Here is a 19,198-nt window from a genome sequence, read left to right on the forward strand (position 1 = left end):
TACCTTGCGGGCGCGATTGCCATGTTTTATTCATCAGGTATCAGCTTTACTTCCGTTGGAGGACATTCGCAAGCGCGATAAACACGTGTCGTTTATGATGTCGACACACACAAACCACCAGCAATGAAAGTATTTACCGGGTATCTCGCGGCGGCCAAAGATCAGTCTGTAACACAGCCAAAAGTTCACTGTGCCACAGAAATCCTTTTGAAGGATTGCTCTTTGCAAAACAAAAACTATAGCTGCAAACAATACTTTCCAAATTGCTGCTTGAAGTTTTTTTTTTTCTGATTTCTTTAAAAATATTTTGTCGATTTTAACATGAGTCTCTAGTTTCTAGCTTTTTGCAGTTATTTCAATTAAGCGACAAAAGTTTTCGATATATTTTAATTTATTAGGCAAAAAACAAATCGTTTGTTATGTTTTACTGTAAATGTATTTTTTAAAAATGATATCATTTATGTTAAAACAACTTATTTCCCCTCAACCGCAGCTTGTAATTTAGCTGACTTGGCACACAGCATGTTGCGATGATCGTGGCATAATAACACCCGGAAAAAACGATTTTCGTTTAGTATTGCAGGTGGTGAACGACGTGCTTGTAATTTAGCGCTCGTTCCGTTCATGGAACTTGAAAACTGCGCTGCTGATAGTCGAATTATGTGTGATTCTACCACAATTAAACACACATATTTCACGGTTTTGTTTTTTTTGTTTGCCTGAAGTTGACGATTGCACACTGTGATTTCGCAGCTGGCTCCTGACAGGATTGTCGACGACGCACGTGGTCGCTTTTACTGGACGTATTTGGCTGTTTGTGATTAGTTTTTTGATCACGTCTTGCAATCACCAGTCTATGACGTCATACTGTCACTGTTTTATGACGTCATTATTCATTAACGTAAGACGAAACATAGGGGAATTCCCTAAGTTGAAAATTCAGGACCCCCCTTTTTGATTTTCTGGTTACGCCCCTGATTGCCCCCCCCTGGAAAATTTTCTGCGGGCGCCCCTGCCTGCAAGTGACATTATCTGACGAGGCATGACATAGCATTGCGATTTTACATTCAAATATTTCCTTTCGTGTTTGTAAATATATAGGCTATTTCAGAATTTATCATACAATTTTAAGTAACAAAAAATCACATTGTGTGCACAATGTGCACATTTTGGTTTTGAGTCCGTCTCCAAATCCCCCTGTAAAGCAAATCGTTTGACCACAATACTAGAGCCGTTTCTCCCTATCGTTTTATTTATTTACGTGAAAGTACAATCCGCCAGCCTCGGTTAAGCACGCGTTAATCGAATTGTTTGCCGTTAATGATCATATTGTAAATACAAATCTGTGCATATAGGTAGGATTCGGCGACGAGCCTATTCCGCAATTTGCTGTATCAAACAGCATTTGGGTAATTTAGCGTTTCGTTTATAGAGGCGTTCAACCGCCTATATATAATAGCTTCTTTGGAACGGAAGTCGAATAATAACAGGTAAATGTTTCCAAAACAACAATGCCGGGCAAAATTGTATTTTCATGACAGGCCGGATCCGCTTTGTCTTGTGTTTTTTGACCTGAATGAAATGTCTCATGCGCGATTCATTGCTTACATCACAGGACAAAAGGATGTAAATTGGGATTCGCAACAATGTACGAGATGCGGAAAACTTCGCTTTGTATGGTTTGGGATGCCATAATGCGGCGGCCGAGCAACTTTAGGACATAACAGTCAATTAAAAAACTAAACAAAACTTTTAAATATATCATCCCAAAACTTACATGGTAAAAAAATGTGTGGCCGATACCGAGTGCGCAGCAAGGCCAGTTTATCATATGTACATTAAACGTGCAACGCTATAAGTTCAAAGCGCCCCTCGCATCTTGTTAAAATAAACTATATGAAGCCACATAAACACTTAAAATGTTCTTGATACATATTTATAAGGTCCAATATATGCTTTGTCCGCGCAAAACAATTCAAAACAAGCTTTCTGATATAATTACTTAAAAATGTATAATGGGATGAGGTACGAAATAAATCATTTATCTTCCATTACAGCACATTTTCGTTTTGGGGTCATATCTTTAAAGAAACTACTGACTTCAGATTACTCGCTATAGTTGTTACCTCTGCTGACGCAAAGATAATAAACTAAACAATCAATATGGGTATAATAAATGTAGAGAAAAAGGTGTCAACATTTGTTTTAGTGATACGCATATTTCGGATTGTTAGTAAACTATTCAAATAGATTATAAGCCTTTAGATAAGAGAGTGATGGAAAACAACAAAACTCAAAAATTTGAAAACCCGAGTGAAACCAGGATCAGATATTTTTTGAAGGAATATATTTTTCGCCTATACCGGCATCGTCAAGTCATATAAGTAAAATACGTATACATAGCGAAGTAATAATAAAATTGATAAATAATAAAGTCGAAAACATATAAAAGCTAATGGAATGGATGTTTCTCAATCGACATTCTAAATAGCCGGGATTTTTATCGGTAAAACCCATAACGATCACGTTTGTAGAGCCGAGTATCAGTCAATGAATCTGTCCCAGTTGTCTCTATAGGCGGCAAGTATGAGCATCAGCGAATAATGACCAGTTAAACATTAACACTTTTGTTACTGGATAAATGAGGCGAAATGAGTTTGTCATGGGACTGCCCTCGTTTTTATTTTTAGTATTTCACGTTGTGGCGTAATTGCTGTTGTTGATGTCAGGTCGATTGTGATGCTGCAAGCTTCACTCTTGCCTAGGCATGACATCAGAGTATGGCCATCTGCATAAATCTCGATATTGCGCAATATGACGAAATCACTCAAACGTCAGACAATCAATCGGGGATATCATAGTTTTTACGCATAATATTGAAGTAACCTTCACACTGTACTAAAAATGCTGGGTGAGGTCATTTTGGTAAGATATTCATAGGATAAAATTATTAAGAAAAAGCAACATCAGCCTTTTTCTTTAGTTGTTCAATATTTAGGTAATCTTTATCCTTAATTACCTCGTAAGACTTAATCTTATAAGCTTTCTGAACAAATTGAAAATTTTTTGATTTCATTCCTAATCGTTTTTATCATTAGTTTACAAAGAATTGGGTAATATGTTTTGTTTAACACTCAATGAAATACCAGGCCTTGCCCAGGTATAATAGATTATTTACTAGTTTAATTCTAAATGGTAAAGGACTAATGTATAGTTGTACCGTCTATGTACATTGAATACTCTTGCCATAAGCGCGATAATTAGCGAACTAAACCTGAAGCTTGCGAAGGTAAACAAAGTGAAGCAATCCGACATGCTTTAGGCTCTTTATACCTATTGGAAATTACGTTGTACCATGTCCGTGTAAATAAGCTAGCCTCTTGAAAATTTGTTTGATTTGAGGCTGACCATGTCTATGAAAGACGAATGTGGCAATTTACATGTAACCCGTGACCGGCTAAAAGTTAAAATTGCTACGAATATTTTTTATCATTGCTCCGTCTTTCTCTCATAAAAAGCAACTCCCTTTATTCTGTCTGAGTAAATGGGATTTTTTTTCTATATTATCGTATTGCAGCACGTCTTGCATCAGACGAAACACTGTGCGCGACGTGTTCGGCACGTTGCTCTGTCTCTCTCTTGTTATATATGAACGTATGGCGGCCGGCGGACAAACCAAGCCCAATACTATAGAAAGAGATTCGTAGTACGTTAGTTAAAACTTTCTACTCTAGGAATGTGATGGTTCATTCACCCAGGTAACAAAAATTATATTCCGCTTACACGGGCTTATCAACAGTTAGTTCAATCGCGATTTAATGTCGTTATTTTTTGTCAGAATGTGAAGGCTCCGTCTGTATATAAGTACCACTCTTTAAGTAGCTTTTACACAGTTAGTAAAATAGTCAATCTTTCCCACGCAGTGTTTGACTTCGAAGAGGCCATAGAGTTTGCTTTCGACCAATGGGAAGAGGTCTTTAAAGGTCAGCAACCCAACCTTGACCGGGTTTTGGACGAGGTTTACTCGAAAAACGTGGAGGCCGTGGTGGACACACCGCACTCGTATTTCTTTGACAAGTTTTTGGAACGATGGCCCAAAGCGAAGGTAATACGGCGAATTGGCCTGCACGAAATATGTACCAGTTAAGTTTTTTGCGTTTTGCACTATTTTAACATCTGAAATCTACGTATAATATCTATGGGCTACCAGTCGAGACAAACAGCCACATTTTTTACTTGGTTAACCGCAAGAGCCACACATTTTACAGGGGCAGAAATTACTATCACACTATTTTACCTCATTAAAACAAATAACTTTGCTCAGCTAGATTTATTATAGATGTTGTAGATTAGTAATATTGCGTATAATACTTTAAAGCGATTTTTTATTCCTAGTACCCTGCTTCGAACAAAACGGTAAGCTGTCAATGTTTCTTTAATCTTTTAAACTTTTTCTACAAAATGAAATTTGAGGAGGGTTTGAATCCGTAATTTTGTTTTGAGAGGTCATGGCAAAAACGTGACGCCATAAAATAGGATTCATGCGAAAGGTTTTAAGCCACCCCTGTGTTTAGCCACTTCTGTACGTATAGGTGTCAGAAAACAAATTCGAAGCATGCGGATCTAGAATTACGCCCTATCAAGCTAGTGCACGAAACATTTCGTACGCTGTTATGTCTTAACGTCCCCTTAATATGCCCCTAGGTATAAAATTAATGTAGAACAACGCACAAACATCTTCAAATATTTTAAAATTTTATAGTTCTGGACTCTGCGACACGTTACAAGAAGCATATTGGTGGATTAATATCACTAACAATTAAACGACACCTTGCAAAATTATATTCTCTATTTTAAACGGTTTTATACTTCCAAGTTAAATTTTATTTTATTGTGAAGCTAAATTGTAACCCCGCCTGGTATTTTAGTTTACTACTTCAACCTAAAATGTAAAGAACAGTGCCACAAGCTGGATGCTCGTATAGCAGAAATGCGATTATCTGTAACAAAGCATCTAAATCAGTTCACGGAGAAGAACTCTGCCAGAATAAAACCCACAACTCTTCATCTAGATTTCTCCGAATATCTGTTCTTTTTTAGGCCGCATATTCCTTTGCAGGCGTTATTCTGATTATAAAGTCGTTTTATTTTTATGTTGTTCGATTGCGTAGATTAGCCTTCGTATATAAATATTGGTTGGTAAATAGGATGCCTCTGATATTTTTTAACTTTATAATTACTCTTGTTTAGATTAGTATTGTGTTTTTTTCACAATCAGTTGAATGTTCTGAGAAAATTAAAATCTTTCATACCTGACAGGGATGCATTATCCAGAAATTAAAAATACAATAAATCGGTTCAATTAATCTTTAAAATGCTATTTTAATCGGGTCTTTATGTTTATGTGTGTGTGTCCATGTTTATATAAATTATGTTTCCTTCTCCTAAAATGTAAAACACGAAAGTTTTTACGTGCGCATCTCTAAAACGTTAGCTTAAGTTGTCTGTCCGGTATAGGCTTTTGTTTTAAGTGTAGTCAATTCGGAGGAAAGAGTAGGACCAAGTGGCTCTTTGATTGTTTGCTTGCCGACACATTGTGCAGATGCATGTGCGGTGAACAGGAATGCGGCCCTGCTAAACTCGCGGTCTGGCCATACAGTAGCTCGATAGCCCGGGGTGCTGGGCGCTAACCTTTGTACACCGTACATCGCTTGAACTTCATTGACACTTGGTTAAATTGTTTGCCGAATGAACGGCACGCGTGTCTATATGTCTAGTCTGGTTCTCAAAAGACGACGTCATCACAAGCATCCAATCGGAAAGAAGTACGATCATGTGTCGGCTCACGTAGTTACCCGTATAGTCGAAGCAACTTCGTTCGTGATGTAACAGGCCGGTAAAGTATTTAAGGAAAGTATTTTTTGCGCGTATAAGGCCTAACCAACAAACCAAAATAGGTGGCAGAGACCGATCTTAAAATAAATTGCGGATAATTAGCCATACGGGTAAACTTATAGGGTGTCATTTTGACAATGTATAACATACAAAAGTTGGCATTTTATTTTATTGAGACACATCGATACGTTATTCTTGTTTGCGTTTTTCATATATAATTGCAGGCGACAATATGAGAAGGTAAATAAAAATAACAACAATAAAATGTTACTTCATCACACGCCCCTCGAAGTTGTTACACGAAAATCGACCCACAAATATTGTTTTGCATCGTGGGGTACGTAAGTTTGCATTATTCGGAAATTTGCGTTGCAATATCACTCCCGAACGTTAAACAAATGCCAAATTTACAGTCACGGAACGGAAGTTACCATACCGCCTTATACTAAAGCAATTTAAAAATGAGCGACATCATATTAAACAGAATTGCTGCTTTTATTCTACATAGTTTTGTAGAATTTAACTGGAAAAATTTGCTGTGCGACTAGCATGTTTTATTCGATTAGACAAGAAAACTACCGAAAATTTGTGTTGCTGGCCCAAAGTAATACCCATATACTTCGGTCCGAATATGTTCGCTCTGCCACACATCCCTGGAATAACATTACAACCCAAAGGCGAGAGTAACAGTTTCCAGCCGTTTTAATCATTTCAATGGGTCGCAAGAAGATTTCTCATATGACTATCTACTTGTGCTACACCGTGGCCGCTTGCATTCAAATTAGATGGTGAACAGGTTAAAATACAAATACCTCTCAAACATGTGCTACTGTCGAATAGGGTCACTGTTTATAAAAAACGTGTATGTGACCTACATTTGGCTGTTTTTACTACTTTTAACGTAGTTATTCACATTAAAAATATCACAGCAAATAATTAAATGGGTTAAAATTGACGGTAACACCTATACTTTATTTTGGAAACCACTCTACAGAGCAACAACTATACACAATTACTCGTCAAAACAATATTGGACTTTCAAAATACATTATTTTACAACACTGATGATTGCCTTTTTCTCGAAGGTGATCTTGATGGTCCGCGAGGAGAACGCGTGGTTTAACAGCTACAAAAACATGGTCGAGGAAGGCGCGAAGACATACAGCCACATGAACTACCTTAAGCACCTCTCCCGCTCGCTTACTCGTCTGATTGACTGGAGTACTGCGCTTTTCTCTTATACAGTGGTAAGATTTGAACGAACGGCCTCTTTAAGTAGTGCTCTAATATCGAGCTATATTTTAAGTCATCGTAGTAATTAGACTTGAGAAATTTAGGCCGAAATTGCCGGCTTGCTTTGACTTGGGTCATTCAAAGAGCTGATGTGACTTGAATCCTTGGCAATTTTGGCAGATTTCTCTTTATTTAGACTATTAAAACAGTTTGTCTGCTAAACAGAGTTTATTAGGATTTTACCATTGTTAATGACTGAATGATTTGACTTAAAATTACAAACGACCAACTTAAAATCTGACACGGCAAAAGCTGACTTGATATGGCACGACACTGACTTGGCTTGGTAAAGGACTGCCTCGGCATGGCAAAAGACTGATTCGGCATGGCAAAAGACTGACTTGGCATGGCAAAAGACTGACTTGCCTTGGCAAAAGACGGACTTACCATGGAAAAGGACTGACTTGCCATGGCAAAAGACTAACTTAGCTTGGCAAAAAATGAGAATTTATGACAATGCAATATTATAGACCAATAGATTTCGACAAACAATTGTTGTAAACAGACAAAAATCGACTTGTTTACAACCCTGAACTTGTGTGTTGGTCGTCGCATTATTAAAGCTAAAGTTAATCTGTGTTGAGGTGCAACATTTAAAAGAGACAAAACGCAATAAATTTACCTTATAGCGACTGAGGGTTGGTTTTCAGTTGGTTTATTTTGATAAAGGGTGACGCATCCGAACCTAAGGCGTTTTTGTGGAAGACCTGGTATCGACGTCATAACGCTTACGTCAAGTCCGTCGTTCCGGAAGACCAGCTGCTCGTCTATGACGTCAGATCGGTTTGTCAATTTGATCTCTGTTTTACACTATGGCCATGGCTCTTGACTGTTTGACACTTGCGGACCAGTAAAATACAAAAATCCTTTTACGGTTTGGTAACCAGAATTTTAAAGGCACGGAAGTGAACATAATTTTAGGCAAAATCTTCTTTTTCGTCCGTTGAAAACGAAAATTGCTAATATTTTTTTTGTCGCGACACATCAATACGCTATTCTTGTGAGGACTTGACTTATTGATAATAATTCACTGCAGGTGATAATTTTATGCTCTGAACCACATTAAGATGTAATTTAAAGCAAGATAACCCCCAAAAAACATTTTTTAGTTTTTATTGTTTCCTTAACATTCTATTTTCAGTTTATATTTTTTCCTTGTTATAAGGGCTGGAAGCCGCTGTGCGATTTTCTGCAGAAGGCAATTCCGGCTGACGACTTTCCATTTGAGAATAAAGCAAGCGGCACCAAGAAAGACAAAGTGATGCACAGGGTCATGACCGATTTGCCAATTATTAAAAAAGCGGAGGGCGAAATAAAACAGGCTTTAGCGGTGCTCGGCTTTTTTCTCTTCTCGGCCGTTGTCGCGTGCTTTGCTTTGCTTGTATAAATCCGCCACAGTTGCATTTTTCTCTCTGTACCAAGTTTGTGCTTCCTTGTAATGAGTTTTGTATTAAAGATCCATCGAGCTCCGCCATTTTGTTGGCTTATAACCTTGTTTATTTGTGTGATTCTTTGAAACGATTTGAAACGACATACCGCAGTGAGGAGCCACATTTTTGCAGGCGCGCGTGTATTGTCTTGATTGGCCTCTGGGTAATTCAGCTACTGTTGAAAAGTGTTTGATGTTAATGTCGTTGCTTATGTTTATATTCTAGATGAGGTTATACACTTGGTCTATCTTGATAGAGTGTAAGATCAATTTTTCCTGATAACAAGTAAATTTTGTGCGATATTTTTTGTCACTAATAAAAAACGCGTTGTAACTGCTTTCGTTATGATGCATTAAAAAGGATATGTGAGCACTAATAAACACAGATTAACTCACAACTTTTACGAATATTCTTAGTCAATAACTGAAAACATTTTGCTAAACGACAGCTACGAAATTTACGCCCCTTTTTAACAAAACGTTTTAAAATAAATACTCAAAAACCACAAACCATCCTTTAAAAGGTCGTTCTTTTAATCGAATCCACTTGTTTTGGAGCCTATAGCGCATTAGCGACGGTTGATTTACTTTGTGCTATATTAATCGTGTGGTGGCCATTTAAACTTGCTTTCTGTATACCTTGCGGGCGCATTTGACATGGATCGCCATGTTTTATTCATCAGGTATCAGCTTTACTTCCGTTGGAGGACATTCGCAAGCGCGATAAACACGTGTCGTTTATGATGTCGACACACACAAACCACCAGCAATGAAAGTATTTACCGGGTATCTCGCGGCGGCCAAAGATCAGTCTGTAACACAGCCAAAAGTTCACTGTGCCACAGAAATCCTTTTGAAGGATTGCTCTTTGCAAAACAAAAACTATAGCTGCAAACAATACTTTCCAAATTGCTGCTTGAAGTTTGTTTTTTCTGATTTCCTTAAAAATATTTTGTCGATTTTAACATGAGTCTCTAGTTTTTAGCTTTTTGCAGTTATTTCAATTAAGCGACAAAAGTTTTTGATATATATTAATTTTTTAGGCAAAAAACAAATCGTTTGTTATATTTTACTGTAAATGTATTTTTTTAAAATGGTATCATTTATGTTAAAGAAACAATAAAACAATGATCTATACTGGCATAATTTCACATATTATACGGCCGTCAAAAGCATCCGTTTTTTAAAGCCCATATATATTTAAAAATACTAATCTGTGCTTAAAATTGGAAGTAAAGCTGTTTGTCGAATTACGCACTGCTTGCCAAGTGGCCAAGAGTCGGAAAATTACACAGCAACATACTGTATGTGAAAATAAGTTATTTATTGTTAATTTTGTAACATTTTATCACGATATTTAAATCGAAATGCGGAACCTTTTTGGGCAGCTTTCGTTTTTTATTTTTGTGGGTGCACTCACTTTTAAGAGCGCACATTGGTAGCCTATCATGTTTACTTTTGACTATATTCTATGCCAACATAGCGACACACGGTACTATGTTTCTGCTGTTTGCAGTTGAGCCTAAGAATTTCCACGTCACCTGACTAATTGACCTTTAAAATATCCTGTCATTTCGGAGAATTACCTTGAGATAAGTGCGTTCATGAAACTGCTTTGAAATAAGCAACCTTTTGTATTCACTATACTCGATGATTCTTAAAAACCCTACTAGAGAATGCTTTTTCATTCACGCAAATGACAAAATCCATACGTAATATCCTAACTATAAATTAAGATGTTTTATGATATTTGTGTATTTTACAAGATCTACTTTAGCTGTATGTAATGTGATTGAAACACCCCCTCCATATGTACAGTTCAGAGAATGCGAATGTCCACAAGATGTATTTTTACAAATGACTACGTTTATAAGAAAATCTAGAATCACTGAAAATCAAAAAAAATGCAAATCATTCAAATTACATTCGCTCCTTCATTTGGTTCATTCACCCTTGCCAAATAAAATCACCTGTCGTTTGCAAGAATTACCTTGAGCGCGTTAGGGTGACTGCTTTTAAATAAAAAAAACCCTTAATTCAATATATGTGATTCTTTCATTTCCGTTTAACCTTACGGGAGAATGCTGCATTTCAATCCCTCAAATGAAAAAGTCTAGATGACGTATTATTCCAACTATCAACTATGAATTAAGAGGTTTTATGATATTTGTGCATTGTACAAGATCGACTTTAGCTGTATGTGTTACAGTTCAAAGAATGCGAATATCTATACGAGATGTATTTTATGACAAACGTTAATGACAAAATGTAGAATCACTAAAATTCAAATTAAAAGCAAACCAATCACATCACAATAACCCCTTTCATTTTGTTTACCCTCGCAAAATTTTTATTAACCAGTTTAAACACTGCACTATATCAGTTGCACTATATGTGTGTAGAGAAAAGTAAACCGGTATATGACGTTACTTTAATATTTTAAGCCCTATAACTAATGCTCTATATTGCCGGCCTATACTTGTTGTTTGTCTACTTTCTTGCAAGCAGAACAAAAATGCCTTTCTGCTATATAGATTGTAGTGTTCTAAACAAGTCATTTTGAAATTACCAAGTCACAGTCAAGTCATTTGTAAAATAATTTATCCAAGTCAAGTCATTTGTTAGAGATCTTAAGTCAAAGTCAAGTCTTTTTGAATAAATAACAAGTCAAGTCACAGTCGTGTCATAATTAGAGCAAGTCAATTCCTTGTCATAAAAATTAATAGTTAAACTAATAAAATTGGTAAACTTGTCTGATTGTGGGCAATAACTCAACTAAAAAAAAAAGAGAGCAAGCAAATTGTTTTACGTGCAAAAGATAAATAACAAATTTGTATAAAGAAGGCTTACTGAAAACACTTTTAGCCCAAGTCATTTGTTCAAAAGACTAAAGTCAAGTCAAGTCATTTGTTCAAAAGACTTAAGTCAAGTCATCTAGCTTAGCCAAAAATATTTAATTCAAGTCAAGTCATTTAAAAACAGTTACTTAAGTGTATTTCAGTCAAATAAGAATTAGCAATTACAACACTGATAGATAAATAGATCAACAGCAAAACAAAACCAACTTAGACCAGCAAGATCGCAAAACGTCAAGATTCTTCCAAACACCCGTCGCCAGCCTTCCCATACCACCAGTCACTTATCGACTTCACTCGCTGCGGCCTGTCGAAATGGAAGCCGACAGAGGCCGTGTAGTTCTCTCCGTAGCGTCCGTAGATTTCCTCGAAGGTTCGCGTATCGTTGAGCGCTATACCGAACAGACTGCGACACAGCGCGCAAAATCCCATGTACCTTCCCCGAGGGTACACCTGGTCGGCATCTAGGCCTCGCCAGGCAAAGTACTCGGCGTAAGCGCTTGTATTTCGTTCCAGGTAGCGCAGGTAGTCGACTAGTTCACGAGCTGTGTTAAAATCCTCCACGTGTATGTATGAGTGCGGCGGCGCGATTGCGCTATAGTCTTCCCTACTGGCGCCAAACGCAATTGGAACGGCGCCGATCATCAGCCCGTTGAAGAAGAACTTCTCAGTGATGTAGTCTGGACAGTGGAAGGAGTTCTCAAAAGCCAGATAAAAGCGGTAGCGCTCGACGGTGCGCACAAACCCCAGCCTGTCGCCTCTCTTCGCCTCGCCCTCAAAACATCCACCGAATCGGTCCACCGCGAGGCCGTGCTCGATTAGCTTCTCGGCAAGTCGTAGGCGTCGCTTTGCGTTGGATCCGCGCTGGCAATTGCTTACGAACCAGACTGCTGTTCTGTCCTTTTTGGCCAGCAGTTCAGTGAGGTTGCTGGTGACTCCCAGGCGCCCGCTCTTCACCACTTCTACTGCGCGGTAGATCGCGTTGAAGCTCTTCGCCATAGTGTAGAAGGTCGAGTCACGCCTGCAAACAACTGTTGGAATCTTTCCGACCCGGTATAATATTTTTGCGGAATATACCAGTGTTGTAAAGAAGTCATTTTGAAATGACTTAGGTCGCAGGCAGGCCATTTGCAAAACAACTTAAATACAGTTTGGAGCATAATGGTTGGAGGTTGTAGTAAGACGTAATAAGAATATCAAAGCCCATACAGAAGTATAGGTAGCATTTTGAACGTTTCGAATAACTCTTTATTCATTTTTTAATATTTCACAAAAGAGTTATTAGAAACTTTCAAAATAATACCTTCTTCTGTATGGGTTTGGATATTCTAATTACAACTTAAATACAAGTGAAGTTATTTTTGAAAAGTAGCAAGTAAATTTTCAGGCCAAGTCATTGCCAAAGCAAGTCAAAACCAATAAATCACAGCATTGCGTCAAGTCACTTCCCCCGAAAGACTTAAATCAAATACAGTCGTTTGAAAACAGTGACTTAAGTCCACGCAACACTGAAATATACGATTGGTTCTACAGTTAAGTTTGGTACAACACATATGCTGTAGGTGGAAGGTTTTGGTAAACAGCCCAAGTGAAGACACTTGAAATTTGCAATAGAAAGTCAAAAGACTAAAAGACTGACCAGTTACACAAGTCAGGAGTCTCTTTTCCCTATCAAGTTAGAGGTAAAACAGAATAAAATATAAATGTTTGTTATTCGGAAGCTTGATCGATACCGAGCTAAAATACCGAGTATTTGGCATAGCAAATAATATAATTTTGCTTATGTTTGTGCTTGTAATCTCCTTTATATGGTTGAGAAGTCACAAACTCCAGTGTTGTAATGACTTAAGTCAATGACTTGACTTAAGTGCACTTAAGTCACTGTTTTTAAATGACTTGACTTGACTTAAGTCATTTGGACAAATGACTTGGGTTAAAATAAATTGTTTTCATAAAGCAATTACTCATAAAATTGCGTTATTTGTTCTAATCTTTGCACAGAAAACAATTGCTTGCTATATGTTGAGTTTATGTTATTTTTACTTGAGTTATTGCTAACAATCGATGGGTTTGCTAGTTTTCATAATTTAAAGTTTTATTTTTGTGACAAGGGCTTGACTTGAAGTTCACTTGCTCTCACTTTGACTTGACTGGGACTTGACTTGGGAAACCGATGACTTGGACTGGGACTTGACTTGTTATTTATTCAAAAAGACTTGACTTGGACTTAAGTTATTTTACGAATGACTTGACTGGGACTTAAGTCATTTCAAAATGACTTGTTTACAACACTGACAAACTCTAACCTGAGCGTCAACGTTCCGTTGAAATAGTAGTCAGGGATATCGGAAAGTTTGTTGTTTTCTCTCTTTCCCATCAGTTTGGTCATCGATGGACTCTCCAGTGTCCACCAGATGTACAATTGAGATGCCCTTCTATCAAAGCATTAAACGAAAAGTTGCTGAATTTTAAAATATTTCCGAAGCACATTGTTTATTTCAGTGATCACAATATTACGGCCTGCGGGGTAAAATCTGCCAGCCTTGGCAATTTGGCCTCATGTTAATAAATGTTATACCAAACTAAATTTAGGTGAATTTTTAAACTAAACGACAATTTTTAAAGCTAGAAAAAAAGTATTTATATTTGCTTCGTTTAACGATGGTTATTAAATTAATAAACTTAGAGGATCGTCATACTTAAGAGTTATCCGGCTCTTACGAAAAAGATCGGTATTTCCTCGTCTACAGTCACATTACTTTAAACTTATTATTTATATTAGACACTTGCGTTTAGCGGCATGTTATGCGTATACAAAAACATGCCTAATATTTTAAAACACAAAGAAAATTTGAAAATCGTAGTACAAACCGTTTATTAATCAGTGGCAAGCCCTTAGTTTTTGTCCTGTATCCGAACAATACTGCTGCAGTATCGTTATAGGCGAGCTAAAACATAAGAAGGTTGAAAAGAGCAAATTGGGTTTTTTTGTTTACCAACCAAGAGAAAAATTAAAAACATATGGCAGATTTTTTGAACCACTTATAAGCTTTAAGCTTTTTACGTTGCTAAAGTTAAAAGATTAAACAAATATAACAATATTACCCGACTATATGAAGTCCTAAGAAATTTCCTTTAAAATCTGGGTTTGTCTTACCGTTCACAAATGCGTTTTTTCATAACACGCAAAAGTCAATTAGGATATTTTACGATCGTTTCAACTGACTCAAGCAAAATATTATGACTGTAAAACAACTCAAATATCTGATGTAAGAAACCAGGGAGTCGAACCGTTTGACTTTTCCGGTTCAGGTTCGGTTCGGGTTCAAGGATTTTTTCGCAATCCGGTTCAGTTCCGGTTTCGGTTCGGAGGAATTTAAAAGTTCCGGTTCAGCTCCGGTTCGACTAAATTTATTTCCAAACCGGTTATTAAAGTTACGGTTCGGATGCAATTGAATATGAAAATGTGGGTCAATAAATGTAAAGTTACGTGACGTAAACAAGCAGCTCGTTATTGAAATATCTGAAAAATGAAAATCAACGTTTTATTTAATCCGTATTAATTTGTTTTGATAAAATTTCAAACATGGCATAACTTGACTCTGTAAAATAGTGGTTGTGACGTCATCCTGGAGACACCGGGTGAATAAATATTGCTGTCCACCAATGACGACGATACAACTTTTAAAGCCTGCAAAGTATACGGAACAAACCTTTCTGCGTTTTCGTGTTACTTCGCAATAGCCACAAGCCCTGCTGTTTGACACGTTCGACGTAGCTGAAAATGAACTTCCGCCCTTCCATAAAAGGATAATCTGCAAAAATAATGGTCGGCAAATCTGTTTAGGGACCCCTCTAAACAAAGTTGTTCTGAATTAATATCGGATGCGAAAGTTAATTTATGAAAAACACAGTGCACCACACAGCCATAAATTACAAGGTTTTCTCTGGCGAATACTGAATTCATATTTTAATGTATATATTTTTGTTAATATAGTTTTATAGACTTATTTTTTGAAAAGAAGACAACAGATACTTGATATGTGCAACTGGTAACTTGGTTGGTTAAGAAGGCCTCTACAAAGTTGAGATCCGATTACAAACGTATAGCTATCTGAAAAACCTATATTGAGTTTTTTTTTAAAGTTACCTGAACTAATTGTTTTTCCATACTATGAGAATATTTTTAAATCGAGCAAGGTGTTTTTCATTCCTTACCTTTAAAGGAACCTTAGGTGTCCTTGGTAATTCTTTTCCGTTGTTGAACATCAAGTATTTTGCCAGAAAAACTGCGTCGTAGTCTATTAATTGGGTATTAATGGTTACCACCAACATTTATACGGTTGTCAAATAATGATTTACTTTTGTAAAACTTAAAACTGAACTATTATCATAAAAACAAGCTAACTTATTGTAAATACGGTATAATAACACCTAAGGCTTTGCCTTGAAAAGTGAAATATTTTAGCACTATTTTGTCTCGATACCAATGCCTCATATTTAATGGAAAACGTTTGATCATTCAAGTTATTATTTAAGAACGCCAGGTCAATAATATTATTAAATAACGTCATAAGAGAATTTCGATAAAATCTTGAAGATTTTTTTCCAGTTTATTGGGTCTAAATTTGCTTTACAAGTGGCGCTTAGTTAATAATTTTTTTTTCTCCGGTAGAAAATAGCAAAGTATGTTGCTAAAAGTGTTACATAGTATTTCTTTAGTTACGCCACCTTACATAAAACTTGGTCTTGGTAAAGGTGAACCTAAAGACCATTTGGTAAAACGACGTACAAATCACCACTATTTCGAATCACAACTCAATCACGCGAGTTTAAAAACAGTAGAAATAGAATGAAATGTTTCATATAGCCTTTTCAGCATTACCTAAAATAGTCAAGTAATAGACAAGAAGTTGTGCCGCCGTGAAAAGCAACAAACATCCACAAACCAGAGACTTGCTGCAAAACTCCATTTGCACTTTACTTGCGGTTTTCCTTTAAGTCCGTTCTGAACTCTGAAGTCAAAACGGGTGGCGAGCAATTACTAACCATTAAACACGAAGCACTACTTTTGCAGAAAATACCAAAGTTGCTTTTACTTTAAAATTTGACTTTCTTCCCTCAACGAAAGACGTAGCAATGCAGCAAAACACGCAGAGTTCTGACAAATATACAACCATGGTAACAGTTTGATATGCAAATTCTAAACGGCAGTAAAAAGTTAACGCAGTCTCGCTGTGCATGTTTCCCACGACTAAATGACGCACGCGAAACGAAAAAGGAAATATACGACTTTTCAACAAAGAAATTTGATCGCATTACTGCCTACGAATTTCCTGACAAATTTTTGTGTTAGCCTACAAAAGTATTTTAGCCAAACAGCAAAATATTAATTTCAGTTGTTAATGAACAACAACTCTATGCTACACGAAGGCATTTTTAAAGAAAGGCACTATCTTATACATCGTAAAAATTCGGATCTTAATTCCGATCTAAGTAAACAGAAAGTAGGCGATACACAATTGACATTTTCGAAGTTCCATTTTCACTTGAAAAATTTCTTCCGGATGATGTAAATTATTTTTGTGCATCAAATCTTTAATCACTTTATAAGTATTTCAAACTGCAATAGAAAGTGTTAAATTACAATAATGCTATAAGTAGCCTACACAACGCAACAAACAACGAAGGGTGCAATGTGCAGGCTACCGTACGGCAAAACTGTTTAAAAGCAAATATACTGTTTTCCTAATACGTTAGAAACAATAAATAACTATACTGCAACGTGGTCAAAAACTGAGGTTTTTGTGGCCTAATTGGTTCAAGAGCGAAGTAGATCTTTTCTGGACTTTTAACCTATCCTTTATTCCAGCAAGTGACCTATTTCGAACGTATGACGCCAAATGATAATAGTTTGTATTCATATTTTTGATTGGAGGGCTTAAAAGGAAAATACACATTAGCATTGCAGGGAATTCGAATGCTTAAGTTTTGCTGCAATCGCTAGTTATATTTTTCCCTAACACCAAAGAGCAGGAGCGTGCTACCTACCGCCCGTGAAGACCATTGTGAAGAACAAATCATTTCGAATTACTTTTAGGTCTCAGTCCGAGTCATTGTAACTTTAACTTTAACTTTAAGTCAAGTCATTGACATAAAAATAAAGGTGCAACTATTAAAATTGCCAACATTTTCAGATTAGGATTAATAACTAAACTAAAAAATACCCCAAAATCAACATATACCAAGCAAATTGTTTACAGGAAACAAATGACATAAATAACCCCATTTTGCACCCAGTGGTTTTACAAAAACACTTCAACCTAATTCGTTTGACTCAATGACGTAATTTAATGCTAAGCAAAATCGCCAAAAAAGGAAGTCAAAAAGTTAAGAAAACAGTGACTAAAGTTATCTTAAGTCAATGCATTGGCTTTAGACCTTACAAAACTTGCGATAACTATTTTGGTGGCCCAGAATGGCAGCAGTAGTCATTTCAATAACATATTGTAGAACACGGGTTTTTTTACCATCTCGTACCGCTTGGCCGCTCTGTACTGCCAAGCGCACCACTTATCAACTGACATTTCTATTTTTATTTTACAACTAGCAATATTCAATTTCAATGCTATTTGTAGCTTAAGCTATAAAACACTAGATCAGTGATTCTCAACCGCGGCTCTCAGAGCCGCATGCGGCTCTCAACTGTACATTTTGCGGCTCTCACTAACCGAGTGAAAAATCAGTTAGAAGTATCAGAATTGCAACAAAGTAAGTAAGAGAAATCAAGAATTAATGAATTACATCACCAAAGATCCCGAGTACGAAGTACCAATGTTACCGGGTACTTCCATCCGGCTCTTTAAATAATTTTGTGGTTTATTACGTCACAATATATTTAGTCCTGATCGACAAGCTATGGCAAACACTGTTAATTAGTTAGCCTAGGCTAGCGTAATGTATATTTGTTGTTTTCTAGTTGCTTTCTCAATGTTTTTTAATTATATGCCTACTGTTGTTTTTTATGCGGCTCCTTGCAAACCTTAGGTTTGAAATGCGGCTCTTGCTCTAAAAAAGGTTGAGAATCACTGCACTAGATGGTAATAATTAAGAGCAATCGTTTCTGTCCCACAGCGTTGTACGGCTTTTTAAAGCAACTGTGCTACTTGTTGACAATTGTCATGACCTCTATTTTGAAAATAGTAATGGTACGAAACAATAGGAATAGTTACGTAATAATAGGAATAGGCTTCGGGAACAAACCAAATGAACAAAATATAAAGTTGTGAATCCAGGTTTTAGTGAAAAAAAAAACGAAAGCTATTGCGACCACCTAAAAAACCTTCGCGTACCACTAGTGGTACGCGTACCACAGGTTGGGAACCCCTATTGTAGAAGGTAGTGCCATGTTGGCATTCTTATTATGATACACTGCAAATAAGTTCGGTCAACTGCCTTACTTCAACTTTTTCGTTCATTTTATAGCTAAGCAGCCCACTGTCTTTCACTGAGTTTGGTTGTTTATTCGACGTAGTATTTATTGTCACTTTTTTATATTTCGGACAGCATTTTGCTTGAAGATAAAGACGTATCGTTTTCTTAATTTTGAATTTATATGACCTTTAAAATATAATATATTAATCTAAAACGGCTCCTCTGGTAATTGTAATTCTTAACCAACCAATTCAAGTCGCCTATGGAAAACACACAGCAAAATGCAAGAATT

General features: G+C 36.6%; 1 protein-coding gene and 1 pseudogene across 1 annotated transcript; one reads left to right on the forward strand and one right to left on the reverse strand.

The window, feature by feature from the left end:
- The first annotated feature begins 3,409 nt into the window (after positions 1–3,409).
- Positions 3,410–8,575, forward strand: LOC146164829 (uncharacterized). Its single transcript, XM_083380837.1, has 5 exons — positions 3,410–3,442; positions 3,839–4,105; positions 6,981–7,142; positions 7,858–7,971; positions 8,354–8,575. The coding sequence occupies exons 1-5, from the start codon at positions 3,410–3,412 to the stop codon at positions 8,573–8,575; spliced, it is 798 nt and encodes a 265-aa protein (XP_083236963.1).
- Positions 8,576–11,706: 3,131 nt separating this feature from the next.
- Positions 11,707–18,059, reverse strand: LOC146164830 (alpha-(1,3)-fucosyltransferase 7-like; annotated as a pseudogene).
- Positions 18,060–19,198: the final 1,139 nt, after the last annotated feature.

This window comes from Ascidiella aspersa, chromosome 2, assembly GCF_963924565.1.
Source record: "Ascidiella aspersa chromosome 2, kaAscAspe10.2, whole genome shotgun sequence".
Taxonomy (NCBI): domain Eukaryota; kingdom Metazoa; phylum Chordata; class Ascidiacea; order Phlebobranchia; family Ascidiidae; genus Ascidiella; species Ascidiella aspersa.